At 40.3% G+C, this 18,912-nt stretch overlaps 2 protein-coding genes across 3 annotated transcripts; one reads left to right on the top strand and one right to left on the bottom strand.

Moving 5' to 3' along the window:
* The first annotated feature begins 460 nt into the window (after positions 1–460).
* On the top strand, positions 461–10,470 carry LOC307140142 (uncharacterized protein). Its single transcript, XM_079839394.1, has 4 exons — positions 461–1,101; positions 4,965–5,133; positions 6,206–6,409; positions 7,825–10,470. Exons 1-4 carry the CDS (start codon positions 871–873, stop codon positions 10,173–10,175), a joined length of 2,955 nt encoding a protein of 984 aa, XP_079695520.1. The 5' UTR covers positions 461–870; the 3' UTR covers positions 10,176–10,470.
* Positions 5,606–18,002, bottom strand: ttc9c (tetratricopeptide repeat domain 9C). Of its 2 annotated transcripts, XM_079839397.1 has the most exons (5): positions 17,853–17,984; positions 16,988–17,318; positions 15,679–15,861; positions 11,091–11,195; positions 5,606–6,364 (listed from the first exon to the last, which is right to left on the bottom strand). In XM_079839397.1, exons 1-5 carry the CDS (start codon positions 17,862–17,864, stop codon positions 6,327–6,329), a joined length of 669 nt encoding a protein of 222 aa, XP_079695523.1. In that variant the 5' UTR covers positions 17,865–17,984; the 3' UTR covers positions 5,606–6,326. The 2 variants fall into 2 exon arrangements, with proteins under 2 accessions (XP_079695523.1, XP_079695522.1); XM_079839396.1 differs by lacking the exon at positions 5,606–6,364 and having other exon boundaries at positions 10,454–11,195; positions 17,853–18,002.
* Between the last annotated feature and the right edge of the window lie 910 nt (positions 18,003–18,912).

The following is an 18,912-nucleotide window of genomic DNA, read 5'->3' as shown; positions in this document are numbered from 1 at the left end:
CTAATACACGTCATTAAAGTAACAGCATACTCGTTATAATAAATCACAATCTGGGTCATCACTTGTTTTTCTTTATTTGCGTATTTGGAAGTAATACCATACTCCAACTAGCGAACGAGAATGTTTTAAATGAACGAATCGTTCCATGCACTGAATTGTTTTTGTGACGCGCGCGAATGAATCTTTGAATTCAAACGATTCAAATAGAATCGAGTCAGTGGTGTGAATAAAAAAATATGTACAGCACTAATGTTCAGTTCCTCGATTAAATAAATAAACACAATTCATGTGAATTTTTTTTTGCGTCAGAAGCCTGCTAGCTACACTACAGTCTAAACATATCGTACCAACTAACAGATTTACATTCCTCTTAAAAAAATAGTCAATTCTGTTCGAAAACTTCCCCGGCCAATCAGCTGCGAGCTTTCACGTTCTAGCTCCGCCCTATTCATACTCTTTTCTTTCACAGCAGTGAGCTGTGTGCAAGACTGTCGCATATGATTCAATCCACATCATCTTCATCATCATGAACCGAATGATAGCTGACGTGATGATTGTAGCGTCTCAAAATGGTTAGGTGGGGAAAGATTGTTCGGGGGTGTAAATTAAGACCTTGAAAGTATGCCTTTGTTACATGTGGCTCCGAGCGAAAGTTGAGTTGCCTCCGTACTGCATTTTCGTGAGCGAGGTGCAAAGATACATTGTTACGGACTCTGAATTTTAAGCGTCGGCTTTGGTGCTGCTCATGTCGCACAGCGCTCATGCTGCATTGACAGTCGGTACTCTGGCTAGAGGAGGCGAGCAGTGAGCCCTCCCGTTCTCCGGCGGCGACCACACACTGTCTGCCTCGAAACCGATTTTGCGCGCACAATGGCCGGACGCCGCGGTTGTGTGAATTCGCTATGGTCAGGGACCGAGCGGGTTCGTATCGGAGAGCGACTGAAAGCCACCCTGGCCGGCATAATGGAGCTAGACCTTCTCAGAGGACGACAGCTGGAGATGGTGGATGCGGTACTGGACGTGAATGGAGCGCTCGCTCACCAGGGGGAAGGACTGGAAAGCGCCGCCGAAGATGGTGCCGCAATCTCCCACAGGCAACAGGTCAGTGGGGACGTGGGAAAATACCACAGGAATTATGTTCCTTGTAATTATAACTTTGATCTCGTCGTCGAGGTGAAACCCTGCTGGTGGCACCTGCTAAACGTTTTGGTTAGCCTGGCATCCAGTGGAGCTCAGGTTGCATGACCTATACAGGACTCTCCTGTGTTTACATTTCAGAATTGTACACACCTTTTTCTTCAATGTGTCAAGGTTGAGTTTGAGTACAAAGCTATTTTAGGCCACTGCACACACAATGCATGTTGATTGCGCCATTGAAAAATATAGAAAAACCTCTTAGTGGTATCATGTGGGGGACAGTAGGGTAAGCTGTGCCATTTTTAATTTGCCTTGCAAGCAAGGAGAAATTAAACAAATATGCTATATATATATATATATATATATATATATATATATAACTTCTCTGAAAAAAAGTATTTTCCCCATGTCGGGGGTATGTTGAAACTATTAACATAAAAAAATATACTTAACCAAATTACTAATATATTTCTCTCATTCCTTTTCCCCCCATAAACTTTTTATTTAAATGATTTATCTCATTCCAGTTGTTTTATTTTTGCAGAAACCAGCCAGAAAAAATGCTTAATATTCATTGTAATTCAACAATTAAAAATGTTTTTTTTTTTAGTTGTAGGCTATTTGTACTAATAGTTTTAAGTATTGGTGATATGTTTCCCCAATTTGCCATTTTGGGAAAATGCTTTATTTGATAATGAAATAATTTGGACACATTTTTAAATGTTTTTATACATTGGCTGTTCATCAACATATTATGTATTTTTAGATCTGTATACATTTGTTTTGATATTAAATTAATTTCACCTGTCTTGTACAAAAAAAAAAGACTTTGACACGCAAATAAGAGAACTTTCTTTTTTTTCTTTCATAAAATGCTTTTTTTATGCTTCTCTCAAATGTAGGCAACTGTTTATGAAAGGCTCTTTCTTATATCATGTGACAAATAATGCATTTTATAAATTAAGAGGGTGGCACAATTCACCCAATGACATATCAATCCCCTATTCATTTACACTTAATATTTGTGTGTTGCACAGACAAAATGTTTCGGTAACAAAATGTTGATTTTGTCATGGTGGTGTGGCAGGGCTCTTGACCAGGTATGGAGGACACATAACAGGTGCTGTTCAGGTATGTGCTTGTGTAATAGGAGAAGGAGGGAAGTGTATGTGAGAGTTGTCAATAGAAGCACCATTGTGCGTTTTTATATAATGGACAGTGCGCAAGTGAACTTCACAAATGTGAATTACATTTAATAGTGGCAATTAGCTCACATTTCTTATGTCCCTCATTTATTATAGGGCATTTATATAATCATCCAGGATCTCCTTGATCAAAGTGATGTGATTAAGAGCATTTTCCTTTCATGGCATACAAAATTGTTTTAGCAGTTTCAAAAGGCTTTTAAAGGACGCTTACAAGTAGTCATTCAGTCCAGCATAATGTGCGCATGAGAAACAGCAATATGTATCATGAGACAAAAGTGTGAGTCATCATCGGGGCAATGTTGTTGCCTCTCCACCTACGTAACTTCTATTTGCATAAACACCACATGGAAAAAATGTTTCTGTTGTCAGCGTCACAGCTATCACCTCTCCTCTGCTACATGCTGAGGGAGAGAGGATGGAGGGAAATGGACAGAGAGATGGAGAACGGGGGTGTGCCATGCAGAGCAACTGATATGTTAACCCCTCACTAGGATGGACTGCTGCGGAATGGCTGAATGCAGTATCTGTTTTCATAGCTACTATGCATATTCATTTAACTGACGTTGATTTATTAGACTATTACAATGTGATACGTTTTTCAGTCAAAGGTTTGATTGCTCAGATTCAGTGGCTGAAAAACTGTCTTCCATCTTCCTCCCACAAGACTCACCTTGATATTATATGACGTTAAACCATTTCCTGTGTCGGTGAGGGAATTGAATGAGTAATTCCTCTGTCAATGGAGCTGATAGCCAGACTGGATATTCACCTCATTATTTCCATCATTTTATGTCCATTTGCATCATTAGCCTCATGAAATGCAGTTTTATGTGCCAGAGCACTTTTTCATGAATTGATCGGTAGCTGGAAAATGGCCAGTGCATCCTGCGTGAGACCCATATCAGGTTTCCCCTATTGAGCAAATGCTTCTTCAAAGCCCCCTCCCCAGTGAAATTAAATAAATTGCAACTGTATACTGGGATAATGCACATCTGTCTAGATGCGCACATAGAATTTATGTGAACAAATTAAGGTCTTCTGGGTTATTCATGTTTTGTGATCATATCATTTCAAAGAAGTTTTGCACTGCATTCGAAAAATGAAACTGAAGTATGACATTGAGAAATAAGTGGGGTTTTTTTTGTCCAGTGCATGTGGAAATGTCAATGCACGTGTTCATATTCCATCAGCAAAGAGAGAGTTAAAGTATTGCTGCTAAATCGGATGTGTGGGCGAGGAGAGGAGAAGGAGAGCGAGAAAGAGAAGGAGAGAGAGGGCAGGAAGAGAAGAGAGGCCTGACAGTTCTCTGAAGTGAAGTGGGGGAGGCAGTTATATCCAAGAGTGGTGGTGGTGGTGGTGGTTGGGAGGGGGGTCTCACATAAGAGATGCCTCCTTCATGTTGTTCGTCTCACTAGGCAACCCATCCCCCGTGCTCGCTACTTTTCTTCAAAACTTTTTCTATCAGTCTCTTTATGCTCCCCTCCATGAGTGTTCCACCTTCATCTTTTTTTCCACCGAATGTCCTGCTCACTCTTTACGCCGTATGTTTTCCCTTCCATATATATATTTTTAGAGTCTGAGACAGGCATTGTGGGTAAACTGCTGGAGCAGAGATAAGCCTGGTCAAAGTCTGTCTTTCAATACCCATTATCCCCCCTTCTTTTCTCCTTCTCTCCTTTGTTTCATCATCTGTCTTTCTCCACTCTCTGCTTATTAACCGCCCTCCCCCGACTTTTTTCATTTCGTCAATGCATCACCTGCATTGTCTGTGTAAAAGTCTGACAGAAGGTTGATCGGACTTAACAGGATATGCACAATAGTCACTTGATTTGATGGGATTCCTTAGAAGTGTATCAGGGGAGATTCCTTGCGAATGCCATGGGGGGAGGTTGGGGATCCCAAACAGCTAAACCCAGTAAACACTTTATGCAGATAAGTGACTTAAAACTTCTGAGCAGCAGAAGTGAACTTTATCCAAAGCATTCCCTTGATTAGTCTCAGTTACTAGTCCTTTAAAATCCTCCCTGAAAAGCAGGCTTAGACATCATAAAGCTACCAGCTAATGATGTGGCTTCCCCTTACAGGTGTACTGTTTTGTGAAAACATCACAGATAGATGATTTCTATCCTGGTATTAACATCAGTCTGGGTCAGCCAAGACAAATTTCTGTTTCCACTGGGTTAACATACATCTCTAATGACCAGCTGTGATCTTATTTCGAGGATAGGATCTCTGATTTCAGGACTACATCAATCATTCACTATATCAGTGTTTTACTGTTGATAAAGGGCAAAATAAAATTGAATTGCAGTTAACCGTTTGTTTAATTGTTAACTGTTTAACACTGTTTATATCAGATGTTCTTTGTGTGTGTACAATTAGATGGTTATTTTCTGCTTAAACCATTTAAAAAAAAAAGAGAGATGCACAAGGTCTTTTTTTTAATTGAAATTGTCGATTGACAGCTGAGTAGGCGGTCTTTTGCTGGTGTCTGGGATTCATCATGATTGATTAGCATTTAGCTACAAATACATGCATCGTATGTTAATACCAACTGTAAGCGGGGTCTTTGTGTTATCACCTTATCTTGTAGTAACGTGACCCCTCCATCTGTTTCAGAGCCTGTCCCCTGCAAACCCTGATCTATCTTGCCTCGGCACTACAGGAGAGGGGATAAACTCACGCTGGTCTACGTTGTCCTGGGACATCCCGTCTGATCTACTGTCTTCTCAAACCCCAGACTTCCCTGGCACCACACCACTTGACTGCGACTCTAGACCCAGCTCAGGTGCTGATACTCCAGATTCCTCAATAATAAGCCTTTGTCATTTTGTAAAGAGCACTTCAGAATATTTTTTGTGGATTCTTGGAGCTTTAACAACCCTAGGGCCTCTGAAATCACTCTTGAGGTGCTTCTCTAAAGCTGTTTTTATTCACTGAGAGCAAATTACGTGATTAATCATTGTTCCACAGTATTGTTTCCCTTTTTAGTATTTGGCATTTGGAGCATTATATAATTATTTAGTCACAGCTGGCTATTCTTGGTGTTGTATGTTATTCAGCACTGCTCGTCAAAATCTGGAGAAAAAAAAGTATATATATATATATAAAACATTTTATAAAGTCTGTATTTTTTTTTAAATGTTTTTGAAAAAAAGTCTCTTACTTACTGATATATAAAAATACTGTTCAGTTCTTAGATATACACTACAGTGTTTAAAAAAACCACAATATCATAATATTAAAGCAAAACACAAATTATAGCAACTACAGAATTTAATTTAATTTTAACAAAAGTATATACATATATTCATAGACAATATATCTCTATCTAGATGCTCAGACAAAAAAAGAGTAACGTTTTAATAGTGCCACAAATGCCTCTATTATAGTTTCTATATGTCTCTGCTAAAAAGCTGGGATTGGAGAACATATTTTAACATCAAAAATAATACACACATTCATTAGCTTTACATGATAAGGGTAAACTTGCACAATACAATAGAACCTGTTTGGATAAACGTTGTAGAGATTTATCAGTCAGTGAAATGTCTAAATCAAAAGCATTTATCCTTTAAGCCATCCCTGAAGAATGAGCCCTACATGAAAGTGTAATATATTTCACACAAGCGTATGACTCATAGCTTGGATAGCTTGGGGCTCTTTTTGAAACAAATGATTCAGTGTTGACCTCTTAACTTCAACATGACACATAGTTTCTGTGTTTTTGGCAGTTCTCTTTTTACTTTGGCAAACATTAACCCTAGCTTTTTATGGCAATCCCATCATTTATATCATGTCCCCTGAAGCACTTCTCCCCCTAACACTCTTAACTTCATCTATCATTATCTTGTCCACAGGTTTTTATTCGGTCAGTGGGAGTTCTCTGTCAGACTCTTGTTACTCTGTATCCAGCGAGGCGGCTCCTGGAGGGTCAGTGAAAGTCAGCTGTAGGCCTCGCTCACTGGATCCTAGTGCCACTCAATGGAGGGAGGCTGAATCTCTTAGTACAGAGTGTCCTGGGGGCACAGTGGAGAAACAAGAAAGGAGACCCTTTTCTACTGGTATGACATCTTACATCTATGATATAAGGCCTTTGTGGGTGAATCTCAGAAAACAAAAACACGCCATGTTTTATTCAAAATCTTAATATTTGCCTATTTATATAAGCAAGAATTGTTAAAAATACTTACACAGGATGATAGTATTTGTTGTACATTTGTATATTTTCATCTAAGAACATTTTAAATCCTGTTAATAGGAATTTAAAAAACTGAAAGTACAACAAAAGAGTAAATTGCTCATATGCATAATTATTACTAGTAATTATAAATTTGGTGGGAATGTGCTTACTTGTAATGAAAATGTCACAATGTAAAAATAGAACGGTACCTTAATTTTTATGAAGTATTGAAAACATTTTAGCTGCTTAATATTTTTTCATCATGTGTTGCATTTTCATGAGACATTGTCATTGACATTCAAAAGTTTGGGGTAAGAAAGATTTCAAAAAAGAAAATGCTTTTATTTAGCAAAGGCACATTAAATTGATACAAAAAGTCAAGAAATGTATGAAATTAATAAATATTACAAAAAATGTATATTTATAAGTAAATGCTGTTCTTTTGAATGTTCTGTTTATCAAAGAATCCTGGAGGAAAAAAAAAAGTTTTTACAAAAATTAAGCAGCACAACTGTTTAACTTGTCTGGCTATCATCAGACCAAGCTCAATTTAAGATTGGACATTGGTCTGGGGAGTCTGCTATCTATGTATTTTCTACTGCACAAGAGGCGTGATAAACAAGCATAATTCAAATGACTCTACGCAATTGGATAGTCCTTCAACCAATCAGACAACAAGAGGCGTGATCAATGGGCATAGATCCATTGCTTCTCTATCCGTCATCGTGTTAAACCCACCAATAGCGCGCCAGGCGGATAAGCCGGTCTGTGATTGGTTCCCGCAAAAGTGTGACAGAAGCAGTAGAAATTAAGGTACAGGTTTCCAGGCCTTGCAGGGTGAAATCAAATTGCCGGCAAATCAGGCTGGGTTTACCCAGTCTAGTGTTTAACATTAATAATAAAAAGAAATTATAAGAAAATTATTTAGCACCAAATCCGCATATTAGAAGGATTTCTGAAGGATCATGTGACACTGAAGCCAGGAGTGATGATGCTGAAAATTCAGTTTTGCTATCACAGGAATAAATTACATTTTAAAATATATTACAACAGAACCCAGTTAATTTAAATTTAAATTATATTTCACAGTATTACTGTTTTTACTGTATTTTGATCTTAATGCAGCCGTGGTGAAATTAAGAGACTACTTTCAAAAATATTAGGTTATATATAGGTTCATTTTGTAATAATTTGTCATTTTTATGCTTCTAATTACAATAATCACATAATTTATTGTATACTAAATAAGGACAATGTAAATAATAATATCACTTTTTTTTTTTTTTTTACGAACAGGGGATCTTGAGCTTAATAGCTTCATGTTCCTGACAGACCTTTGTTCCAGTTTGGGAGGGATTCACCCAGGCTCTCTTTTACCTTCTTCCAACTCCAGTCCACAGCTTCAGCTGGACCCCAGATTTTGCACCGACCTAGTTTCTCGGAAGACAAAAGAGGTGTACCCTTACCCTAGTCCGCTCCATGCTGTGGCCCTCCAGAGCCCCCTTTTCACAACCTACCAGGAACCTTCCCCCACCCGCCTTTCCCCCAATCCAGAGAGTGAGCAGCTTGTGGAGTCAGGGCTTGATCAACCTCCTGTGAAGAGCCAGCCCCCAGCCTCTCCTTCCTTTACTCAGCTGGAGAAATACATCAACAGATTAGTCCATCAGCATCACTGCAGGGTGGCTGCTGAAACTTCCAGTCGTGGACACCTAATAAACATTGCAGGTGTTGGTTATGAGGGACTCCACCCAAGAAGTGCTTCCTCCACCAGCCTGTCTGGAGGTAGTGTGACTCCTTGTAAGTCTATCCTAGGCAATTCAGCGAGAGTCAGTCTCAGCAGTATTGGTAAAAATGCAAGTCGCAATTCCATCAACCTCGGAAACTTGCCCTCCGTGACAGGAGAGGATTTCAACATCAGCTTCCACTTGAATCTGAATTTGAACCTAAATCCGAACCTGAACAAGACTTTGAGTTTTGATGCTAAAAATGTGAAAGAAGAGGTCTCAGGGTCATGTGGGCATCTCTCCGCCAACATAGTCACTCCAACTGCTTCCCCTTCCTCTTCGACGTCCACCATCACCAGCACTCCAAACTGGAGCAGGAGACCAAGGATCTCCACCTGCCCTTCCTCGGTGAACCATCGTGGATCTCTGGAGATAACTGGAAAGACCTTTGGTCCAGTGGGATTCTCCAAGTCTCTAGACTGGAGTGGAGCCTCAAGGGAAGAGGCAGAGGGTTGTACTCCAATCAAAGCTTCAGACAGCCCTCTCAAAATGAATGAGGACTCTGCAGTTGTATGTGAGATCTCTCGTGTATCTGGACTGCCAAGATCTGTAGTTCTTGGTTTGATGGAGGAGGGGGTGGAGTTGGATGCCGAATGTTTTAGGAACGAACGAGAAAGAGGTGTAGGTTCTGCTTCTCCAAGTAACGTTCCTACACTGCACTCTTCCCGGTCATCATTTCAGCACCCGTTTGGATTAGAACGAACTAATCTGACACCACCATCAAATGTCTGGACGGGTACAGGCACAGGGCAGGATTACCTATCTCAACAGCATCGCCTACAAGTTTCCCACTCGGATTGCAATTCGTCTCTGACCTCGCAGTCTGGCAGCCCTCATTCGGACAATTCTGGACCCACGCCTACTCGTTCTTCTCCCATCCTGCCTTTCCCACATAATCAATCAGACACCGCCTCATCTCCAGGCTCTTCCCACACCAGAGTCCACTCCCCTCCTCGGCTACTTTCAAATTCACCCTTCACTCCTGCCCAGCTGTCAGTATTTCGGCGTGACTCCCCATCTCAGTGCTCTCTTCCACGCTTTCATCCATGTAGTTCCCCACTGGAGGGTCCCATTCGACCTCGTGGAGGGTCCCTCAGGCAGAACACAGGGGCTGGATGGAGGCCTCAAGATAGAGGCTGGAGAAGGAGTGGGGATGGAGAAAGGCTCTACCAGGGCAAACATGCCTCCAGAGAACTTATCCGAGCATCCACGGTGAGTAGCTATTCGGGCAGAGACTACGGCACCGGATGGGAGGATGAAATGAGCACTCAAACACCTAAAAAGGGTGGAAAGTTTTGGAAGGGGTTTGAAACACGATTTTGGGGAAGAGAGGAGGATGATGACGACCGAGATGAGAGAGCTGGAGGATTTGGTTGGAGGCACACCTCGTTGAAAGAAACATCGTCCAGTAGGCAAGATCAAAGAGGGAACAACTTGAAAAAGAAAGGAACAAGTTGGGACAGTCGGAGTTCCAGCCTCCGGTTGTCCAGACGAGCATTATTTCGAAGCGAGTCTCAGGGAATTCTCGATCCACATTCTCAGAAACGGGAAAGCAATCAGTGGCGTTCCTCGTTCGAGATCAGTCGTGCAGGACGAGGCTCTGACCGTGCTCGGAATCTTGTGCGAAAGGAGGAGAAACATCATTCTTCAACTGCCAGTCTTTTCCATCTCTCTCGCTCCCAGAGCCTGGAGGGAAGCAGTCACTCCCTTTCTCCTCTTTCGTCTCCATCCCTCTCACCCTCGCCACCCCCATCAGCTCCTCTCACCCGTTCCAGATCGTTCCGCGACCTTGGAAGGAAAGTGTTTGGCTCTATGAGGTCCCTCAGTTTCAATAAAAATCACAAGTCAAAAAAGAAAGATTAGTGAGAACATTTCAAAATGGGACCATGATGCCAACTTTTCCAAACTTACGATTTACTCTCATTCTGCTTGTTTAGGTAAATCTGCATGCCATGCTGTGTTGTGGTCTGTGCACTCTTATGGTCATAGTGGTGCTGGTGTTGTTTTACTATGAACATTATGCTTAAAGTACTTTAAAGTATATACTGACCAAATACAAAAATATGTTTGAACTCATGCTCAGGACTTTGAAAAAAAAAATTAATGATTGTTAAAGTGCTGAAACATGATGAAATATCAATAAAAGTATTTCCAATTTAATATGATCCTTGTTTTTCTTGGCAATGACAGACTGCATAGGCTGCTACTGCTGAGTGAAGAGTTTTGTGGCAATAAGATTAAATGATATCACATACAAAAACTCTGCTGACTTAATAAATGTCTTATCACAGCATTCCCCTAATCATATTAGCATAATCCATTAACAATCTAACAACAGCTTGTTTGAGTACTCAATTTCAAGTGGCAAATTATGCATTGGGTTCTTTCAAAAATATTTATTAGGATGAACAAAGAAAGGTCCAAACAACTTTCATCTGGGGGAAAAAAAAGAACACCCACAGCTGGAAGAACCAAAGCAAAACAGAAGCATCTTGACAGCATTTTAGCCATACAATACCAGACTACAATGCATTCAAATTCTCTTTCAAGCTGCCACATTGCACCAGATTTCAGCCACACATTTAATCCTGCCATGGAACCTTCAACACCAGTAAATGCCATATGCAGCAAAATATCCATGCCGTGAGGCAAAACATCCCACTTCCTTCAGGATGCTGTCAACTACGTTCATTTAACTTGACATATGTTCCTGCTGAGTCATGTGTTAGTCCATTTAGACCAGTTTCTGTGTCTTCTCCTCTGCTAACTGCTCCTCACCCTGTTTCTGTTTGTTGAACATGCCTTTGTACAGCGCCTTCTCTTTCTGGTAGTCTTGGCTGAGCCTCTCCTCCACTCGCTGCAGCTGTTTCTTTACATCAGTATCTGAGAAATAAAGAACAGGATCAAATTAATGTCACCATTATTTCCATTTAAAGCATCGACATGAATTTGATGTGAAACTGCACAATGCAAAGCAGATCCTTGATCCTACTAACTCGGAAGAAAATAGATCAATCCGCAAAATGTAACACTACATTACGCTGGCTTAATTTAACATGCTGAATCCCTTGTGAACACTATCTGAAAATCCCTGGATGCATATTAGTTATATCACTAGTTCCCAAACCCTTTTCTCAGGGGAGTTTTTTTGTACTACACTTTCTTAACACCCACATATAAAAGCATTTCAAAGTATTCACAAACTTTTTCATTTAATAGGGCAAGCAAACATTTGTAGATGTTAAAAATATGTAAATAAATCTTGAGTTACACAGCAATATTGTTTGGTTGTGAACAAATTACCAGCCAATTCATTTTTAATGGGAAAACTTTGGCTTTTTTCAGATTATATCAGGAGTGATTTTAATGATGATCACGTTTTTCAGCCTGTATCATGGAGAACGTGATAAAACAGAATCTGTATGGCATTTAACCATGTATTTTTAGATGACAGTTCACACAGGACACCTTGCATATAAATATAGCTAATGGAATGGAAGGGAACGCAGAGGTCCCGTGACATGTTTTTAAACTATTTTTAACTTGACTAACTCTTAACATTGGTCATGAGACTGAAAAAAATTACAAGACAAAAGCAAAGATCTGACGTCCATATACAGTCATGGCCAAAGGTGTTGGCACCCCTGAAAGTACAACCCCAAATCAGAACAAGTTGGGACAGTATGGAAAACGCAAAAAATAAATAAATAAGTGATTTCTAAATTTACTTTGACTTGTATTTCATTGCAGACCATATGAACACAAAATATTTCATGTTTTGTCTGGTCAACTTCATGTCATTTGTAAATATGCATCCTTTCCTGTCATTCAGACCTGCAACACATTTAAAAAAAAGTTGGGACAGTAAAGCATTTACCACTTTGTAATGTTGCCATTCCTTTTCACAACACTTAAAAAGACGTTTAGGGACTGAAGACTCCAAGTGATGAAGTGTTTCAGGTGTAATTTTGTCCCATTCTTCCTGCAAACAAGTCTTAAGGTGGGCAACAGTACGGGGTCTTCGTTGTCACATTTTGCACTTCAAAATGCGCCACACATTCTCTATTGGAGACAGGTTGGGACTGCAGACAGGCCAGTCAAGTACCCGTACCCTCTTCCTCCGCAGCCAGGACTTTGTAATGTGTGCAGAATGTGGTTTTGCATTGTCTTGTTGAAATATGCATGGACGTCCCTGGAAAAGATGTCTTCTTGAAGGCAGCATATTATGCTCCAAAATCTCTATGTACTTTTCAGCATTAATGGTGCCTTCATAGAAGTGCAAGTTACCTTTGCCAAGGGCACTGACACAACCCCATACCATGACAGACCCTGGCTCTTGGACTTGTTGCTGGTAACAGTCTGGATGATCCTTTTCTTCTTTGGTCCGAAGCACACGGCGTCCATTCCTCCCAAAAAATACCTCAAATACTGATTCATCTGACCACAGTACACGTTTCCACTGTGTGATGGTCCATCCCAGATGCCTCCGAGCCCAGAGAAGTCGACGGCGCTTCTGGACACTGTTAACATAGGGCTTCATTTTGGCACAGTACAGTTTTAACAGGCATTTGTGGATGTAACTACGTATTGTGGTACTTGACAAAGGTTTGCCAAAGTAGTCCTGAGCCCATGTGGTGATATCGCTTATAGATGAATGACGATTCTTGATGCAGTGCCGCCTGAGGAATCGGAGATCATGGTTGTTTAGCTTAGGCTTGCGCCCTTGTCCTTTACGCACTGAAATTCCTCCAGATTCCTTGAATCTTTTAATTATGTTATGCACTGTTGAATGTGAAATATCCAAATCTCTTCCTATCTTTCTTTGAGGAACATTGTTTTTAAACATTTCAATAATTTTCTCACGTATTTGTTGGCAAACTGGCGATCCTCTGCCCATCTTTGCTCCTTAAGGATTAGACCTTTCTTGGATGCTGCTTTTGTACCAAATCATAATTACAATCACCTGTTGACATCACCTGTTTCAAATCACATCATTATTTAACCATTTTACCTCATTACTAGCCCTAAATTGCTCCTGTCCCAACTTTTTTTGAAATGTGTTGCAGGTCTGAATGACAGGAAAGGATGCATATTTACAAATGACATGAAGTTGACCAGACAAAACATGAAATATTTTGTGTTCATATTGTCTGCAATGAAATACAAGTCAAAGTAAAATTAGAAATCACTTCTTTTTTTTTTTTTGCGTTTTCCATTCTGTCCCAACTTTTTCTGATTTGGGGTTGTATTTCTCACAGAAAAGTATTGAAATTACATGTTTTGCTATACACGTTTATTTCCTTTGTGTGTATTGGAACCACACAAAAAAACAGATGAAAAAAGCAATTTTGACAATTTCACACAAAACTCCAAATATTATTGGCACCCTTTCAAAATTGTGGATAAATAAGTTTGTTTCAAGCATGTGATGCTCCTTTAAATTCACCTGGGGCAAGTAACAGGCGTGGGGAATATAAGAATCACACCTGAAAGCAGATTAAAAGGGTCTTTGCATTGTGTTTCTGTGTGTGCCACACTAAGCATGTGTAACGGAGGCCAGCTAGTAGTTCCTGTGCGAGTAAACCTCACTCCTCTGATCTCAAGAGACACTCTAGCGACTGACGCTAGAGGTTGCGGCCTTTAGCCTCCTTGTTAGAGCGTCCGACTCTCATGCCGGCAGACCCGGGTTCGAGTCCCGATTGGAGCGGGTGGTTTGAACAGGACGGGTTACATTGGTGCCGTGACCTGGATGGGAGTGAGGTTTAGGGGGGTGAGTGTAACGGAGGCCAGCTAGTAGTTGCTGTGCGAGTAAACCTCACTCCTCTGATCTCAAGAGACACTCTAGCGACTGACGCTAGAGGTTGCAGCCTTTAGCCTCCTTGTTAGAGCGTCCGACTCTCATGCCGGCAGACCCGGGTTCGAGTCCCGATTGGAGCGGGTGGTTTGAACAGGACGGGTTACACATGGAGAACAGAAAGAGGAGAAGAGAACTGTCTGTGGACTTGAGAACCAAAATTGTGGAAAAATACCAACAATCTCAAGGTTACAAGTCCATCTCCAGAGATCTAGATTTTCCTTTGTCCACAGTGCGCAACATGATCAAGAAGTTTGCAACCCATGGCACTGTAGCTAATCTCCCTGGACGGAAGAGAAAAATTGATGAAAGGTTGCAATGCAGGATAGTCCGGATGGTGGATAAGCAGCCCCAAACAAGTTCCAAAGAAATTCAAGCTGTCCTGCAGGCTCAGGGTGCATCAGTGTCAGCACGAACTATACGTCGACATTTGAATGAAATGAAACGCTACAGCAGGAGACCCAGGAGGACCCCACTGCTGACACAGAGACATAAAAAAGCAAGACTACAGTTTGCCAAAATGTACGTGAGTAAGCCAAAATCCTTCTAGGAAAACGTCTTGTGGACAGATGAGACCAAGATGGAGCTTTTTGGTAAAGCACATCATTCTACTGTTTACCGAAAACGGAATGAAGCCTACAAAGAAAACAACGGTACCTACAGTCAAATATGGTGGAGGTTCAAAGGTGTTTTGGGGTTGTTTTGCTGCCTCTGGCACTGGGTGCCTTGACTGTGTGCAAGGCATCATGAAATCTGAGGATTACCAAAGCATTTTGGGTCGCAATGTAGGGCCCAGTGTCAGAAAGCTGGGTTTGCGTCCAAGCTCATGGGTCTTCCAGCAGTACAATGACCCCAAACATACTTCAAAAAGCACCCCGAAATGGATGGCAACAAAGCGCTGGAGAGTTCTGGAGTGGCCAGCAATGAGTCCAGATCTAGATCCCATTGAACACCTGTGGAGAGATCTTAAAATTGCTGTTGGGAAAAGGCGCCCTTTTAATATGAGAGACCTGGAGCAGTTTGCAAAAGAAGAGTGGTCCAAAATTCCGGGTGAGAGGTGAAAGAAGCTTATTGATGGTTATAGGAAGCGATTGATTTCAGTTATTTTTTCCAAAGGGTGTGCAACCAAATATAAAGTTAAGGGTGCCAATAATTTTGTCCGGCCCATTTTTGGAGTTTTGTGTGAAATTAAGTCAAAAAAATGTTCTCCTCTGTTTTTTTGTGTTGTTCCAATACACACAATGGAAATAAACGTGTATAGCAAAATGTGTAATTGCAATACTTTTCTGTGAGAAATACTTCAGGGGTGCCAACACTTTTGGCCATGACTGTATACACAATTAAAATGCAACAAGTATCCTGTGTGAACGAACCCGTATTTTAATCTTTCAATAATTTTTCTCAGTTAGATATCTGTCGGTTTATAACATCATAACGATAATTTGATTAATTGAAAATCAACCCCTGGAGCAGGTTGGGAAACCATGAAATAGACAAGAAATGGGTTTTTACCGTTAGGCTTCCCTCTGCTGGCCCGTATGAGGTAATGTCGAGCAGTCTGAGCATCACCCAGTTCTAATGAAGCCACTCCAGCTCTGTACAGGGCCTTAACGTCACCTGCCCTCCACTGGAGCACTTTCAGACTGTACTCTAGCACACGGGTATAGTCCACCACCTCTCGCTGTAGCAAACATGCTGTGAGACACAGAAATAGGTAAAGAGGAGAAAGCTTTTCCAGACAGGTTTTGCATACACTACTGTTAAAAAGGGTTTGTTTGGGGTCTAAGATTTTATTCATGTTTTTAATTAAAGTATCTTATGCTCACCAAGGCTGCATTTATTTGGTCAAAATACAGTAAAAACAGAAATATTATTACAAATATATTTAAAAATGTAATTTATTCCTGTGATGGCAACGCTGAATTTTCTGCAGCCATTACTCAAAAAACATGTGGAAACAGAGATCAGTTTTGCCCAAGATTCTTTGATGAATAGAAAGTTCAAAGGTTATTAATTATATGTCTATGCTGAATAAAAGTACTAATTTCGTTCCAAAAAAAATAAAAATGTAGTATATAATAAAGCAAGATCTTGAATTGTGCAAAGGGTCATCATGAGATGGGTGATCCTACATCAAAGATTAAAAACGCTAACGCTACGTCTGACAGTTACACATTCTGGCGGAAGCTAGATAATTTAATTTAATAAAGTTTTAAATATGGATATTTTTCTTACAAAAAACAATTGATTCGCTTCAGAAGGCCTTTATTAACCCCCCCAGAGCCGTGTGGATTACTTTTATAATGGTTGGATGCACTTTTTTGGGCTCCGAGAATGTCATATACACTTAGGATGGCTTGAGGGTGAGTAAATCATGGGATAATTTTCATTTTTGGGTGAACTATCCCTTTAAGGACCAAGTTCACAGGACTCTTATCTCCTATTTCTTATATGACTAACATGGGAAACTGCTAGGGTTACAGGTTTTAAGATGTGGTCAAGATGATATGGTAAGCACCAGCAAAGAGTGAAATCAAATAAATCAAATAACAGGACCCTAGTTACCCTGATGGTGAAATAGATGGAAACTGTCCTGCTGAGATGGTTCTGAGGTTTTAAACCAATAGGAAATTAATAACCCAAATGGTATGATAAAGTCTGACCCTTTATAATAATAATAAGATAATGCCTGCCCAATAAGAAATTATGTAAACATGCCTAAAAAGTTGCTTCAGATAAAAGTTTCTGCAAAATGATTACATTTTAGTGTTATCATTACTTTCTCACACTGCCAAAGTGCTTTCTTGTAAGAATTACAAACCTGCTAAATTATTATAGCAGTCTACTTGAGTGCTCCTCAGCAGGTCCTCCTGCCGCTGGTTCAGTTTAGGCACCTGAGCCCCAAACCCTTGCAGGGCAGCGGTCACCTCAGAGTCCAGGCCACGGAGAACGAGCAAAGCACGATGATAACGTCCGATGGCAGTGCGCACATTTTTCTCCCGGTAGAATCCATTCCCCTCTGTCTTTAACCGAATGGCATCCTGGAGCTGAGAGTCCAAACGGGAACTAGATGATCCTCCAGTGGCTCCCAAACATGACGAAGCACCGACCGCTGCCTCTGACCCATCATCCCCTGCAGTGGGATCTAAAGCCTGCCACACATAACAGATGACAACATGAAAATACAGCATTATTAACACTTATATACAGCCACAGTCTCTGCATTAGGAGATCAATCTGTCAAACAACACAGTATATGCTGGCTTTAGAATGGTCTCCCTTTCTGCGCAAACCAAACTGGTGTAGCTGGTCTCCCAGTTCCCTGTAAAACCACAAGCAGACCAGCGTAACCAGGCAGGGAGACAAGCTAAGACCAGCAAACCACCTTAGGCTGGTCTAAGCTGTTTTTCCAATCAGAGTTTTAACACTGACCATTATCATGTTCATTCATTAGGTGAGCAATTGACACATCTAAACTCTTACTAATAAATAAATCCAAGCAAACGGCACACAAAATATGAGGGCGTGCAACAGAGTTTACATCATTAAAAAAGTCACACAACTTTTTGAAATCTAACCAGATCTTCTCATTGAACTTCAACTGCGCCCATCACAGCATGCAGCAGGAAATTGCCTCGCTTTTATCACATATAAAAGGAAACAACACATGCCAAGTACATTTTTACCGTTTCGTCCATGGCGTTTAAAGCTTTAAAATGGTTGCAGTCTGCTTAGAAGCCAGTTTAATGAAGAAAATATTGTTGGGACGCTAAAGAAACAATTCTGACACTCTTCTTCGTGGATATGGTTACTGCAGTACAAGTGACAATACTACCTCCTACCGGTAGAACATTAATAGCGCAACAACACATGAGCGATTTACACTATCGCATCTCTAGCCTATATTTCCCGATTCCCATACTGAATTTACTGCTTTTTTGGAGTGGATTTCTCACCTAAAGTTTATGAATGGGTTATTATCTCTATTTTACCAAAACTGTAACTACAGTATGACCTAACCACAAGCAACAGAGTATCAGTCTTTGAAATGCCCCAATTATCCATCGGATGATTGGAGCCGTCAAATGTAACAATTTTTGGATTAGAAGAATACTTATTAGGAACATCAGCTGTCCTCCCAAAGCTTTTTTCCAAATGGAAATTAAATGATCCTTCTCTTTCTACAATTAATAATTTTCTGTTACCTAAAAAGTTGAAAGTAACTATAAAATTCTTCATAATTAGCCTATTGCCTGTAACTCATCTCTTCACATTGCACATTCTGTAATTCTCTTGAAACAATACCACATTTGTTTTTTGAATGTGTATATGCGAGTTATCGAAATAAGTGTCTAAACTTATTTTTTTCAGCTTATAGCTAACTTTTTATTTTTGAAATAACGAATGGGCCTACTGTTTTTGATTTGGGACTCAAGGAGGAAGTCAAAGGAGATGGACGAGGTTAAAACTGTCTGTGGCCAATTTCAACTCCATAAATTTAAAGTCACCGATTCTAAGCCCATTTTTCCCCTGTGATTTTATGACTCTCTTTGTTCATCATTTTTTGTTCATCATTTAACAAGAAAGCTGCTAAAACCACAAAATTATGGTTTCGTTAGGCCTATTTAAAAACCTCTATTCTATATATTTAGTGAATTAATAAACTAGGCAAAATGAAAAAATAGGCCACCCTATTATTATTACAATATCATTATAACGGATAAAGTTATTATGAAATAACTTATT

This window comes from Gobio gobio (genome assembly GCF_949357685.1).
Source record: "Gobio gobio genome assembly, chromosome: 16".
Lineage (NCBI taxonomy): Eukaryota > Metazoa > Chordata > Actinopteri > Cypriniformes > Gobionidae > Gobio > Gobio gobio.
This window is presented reverse-complemented; position numbering and strand designations above follow the sequence as displayed.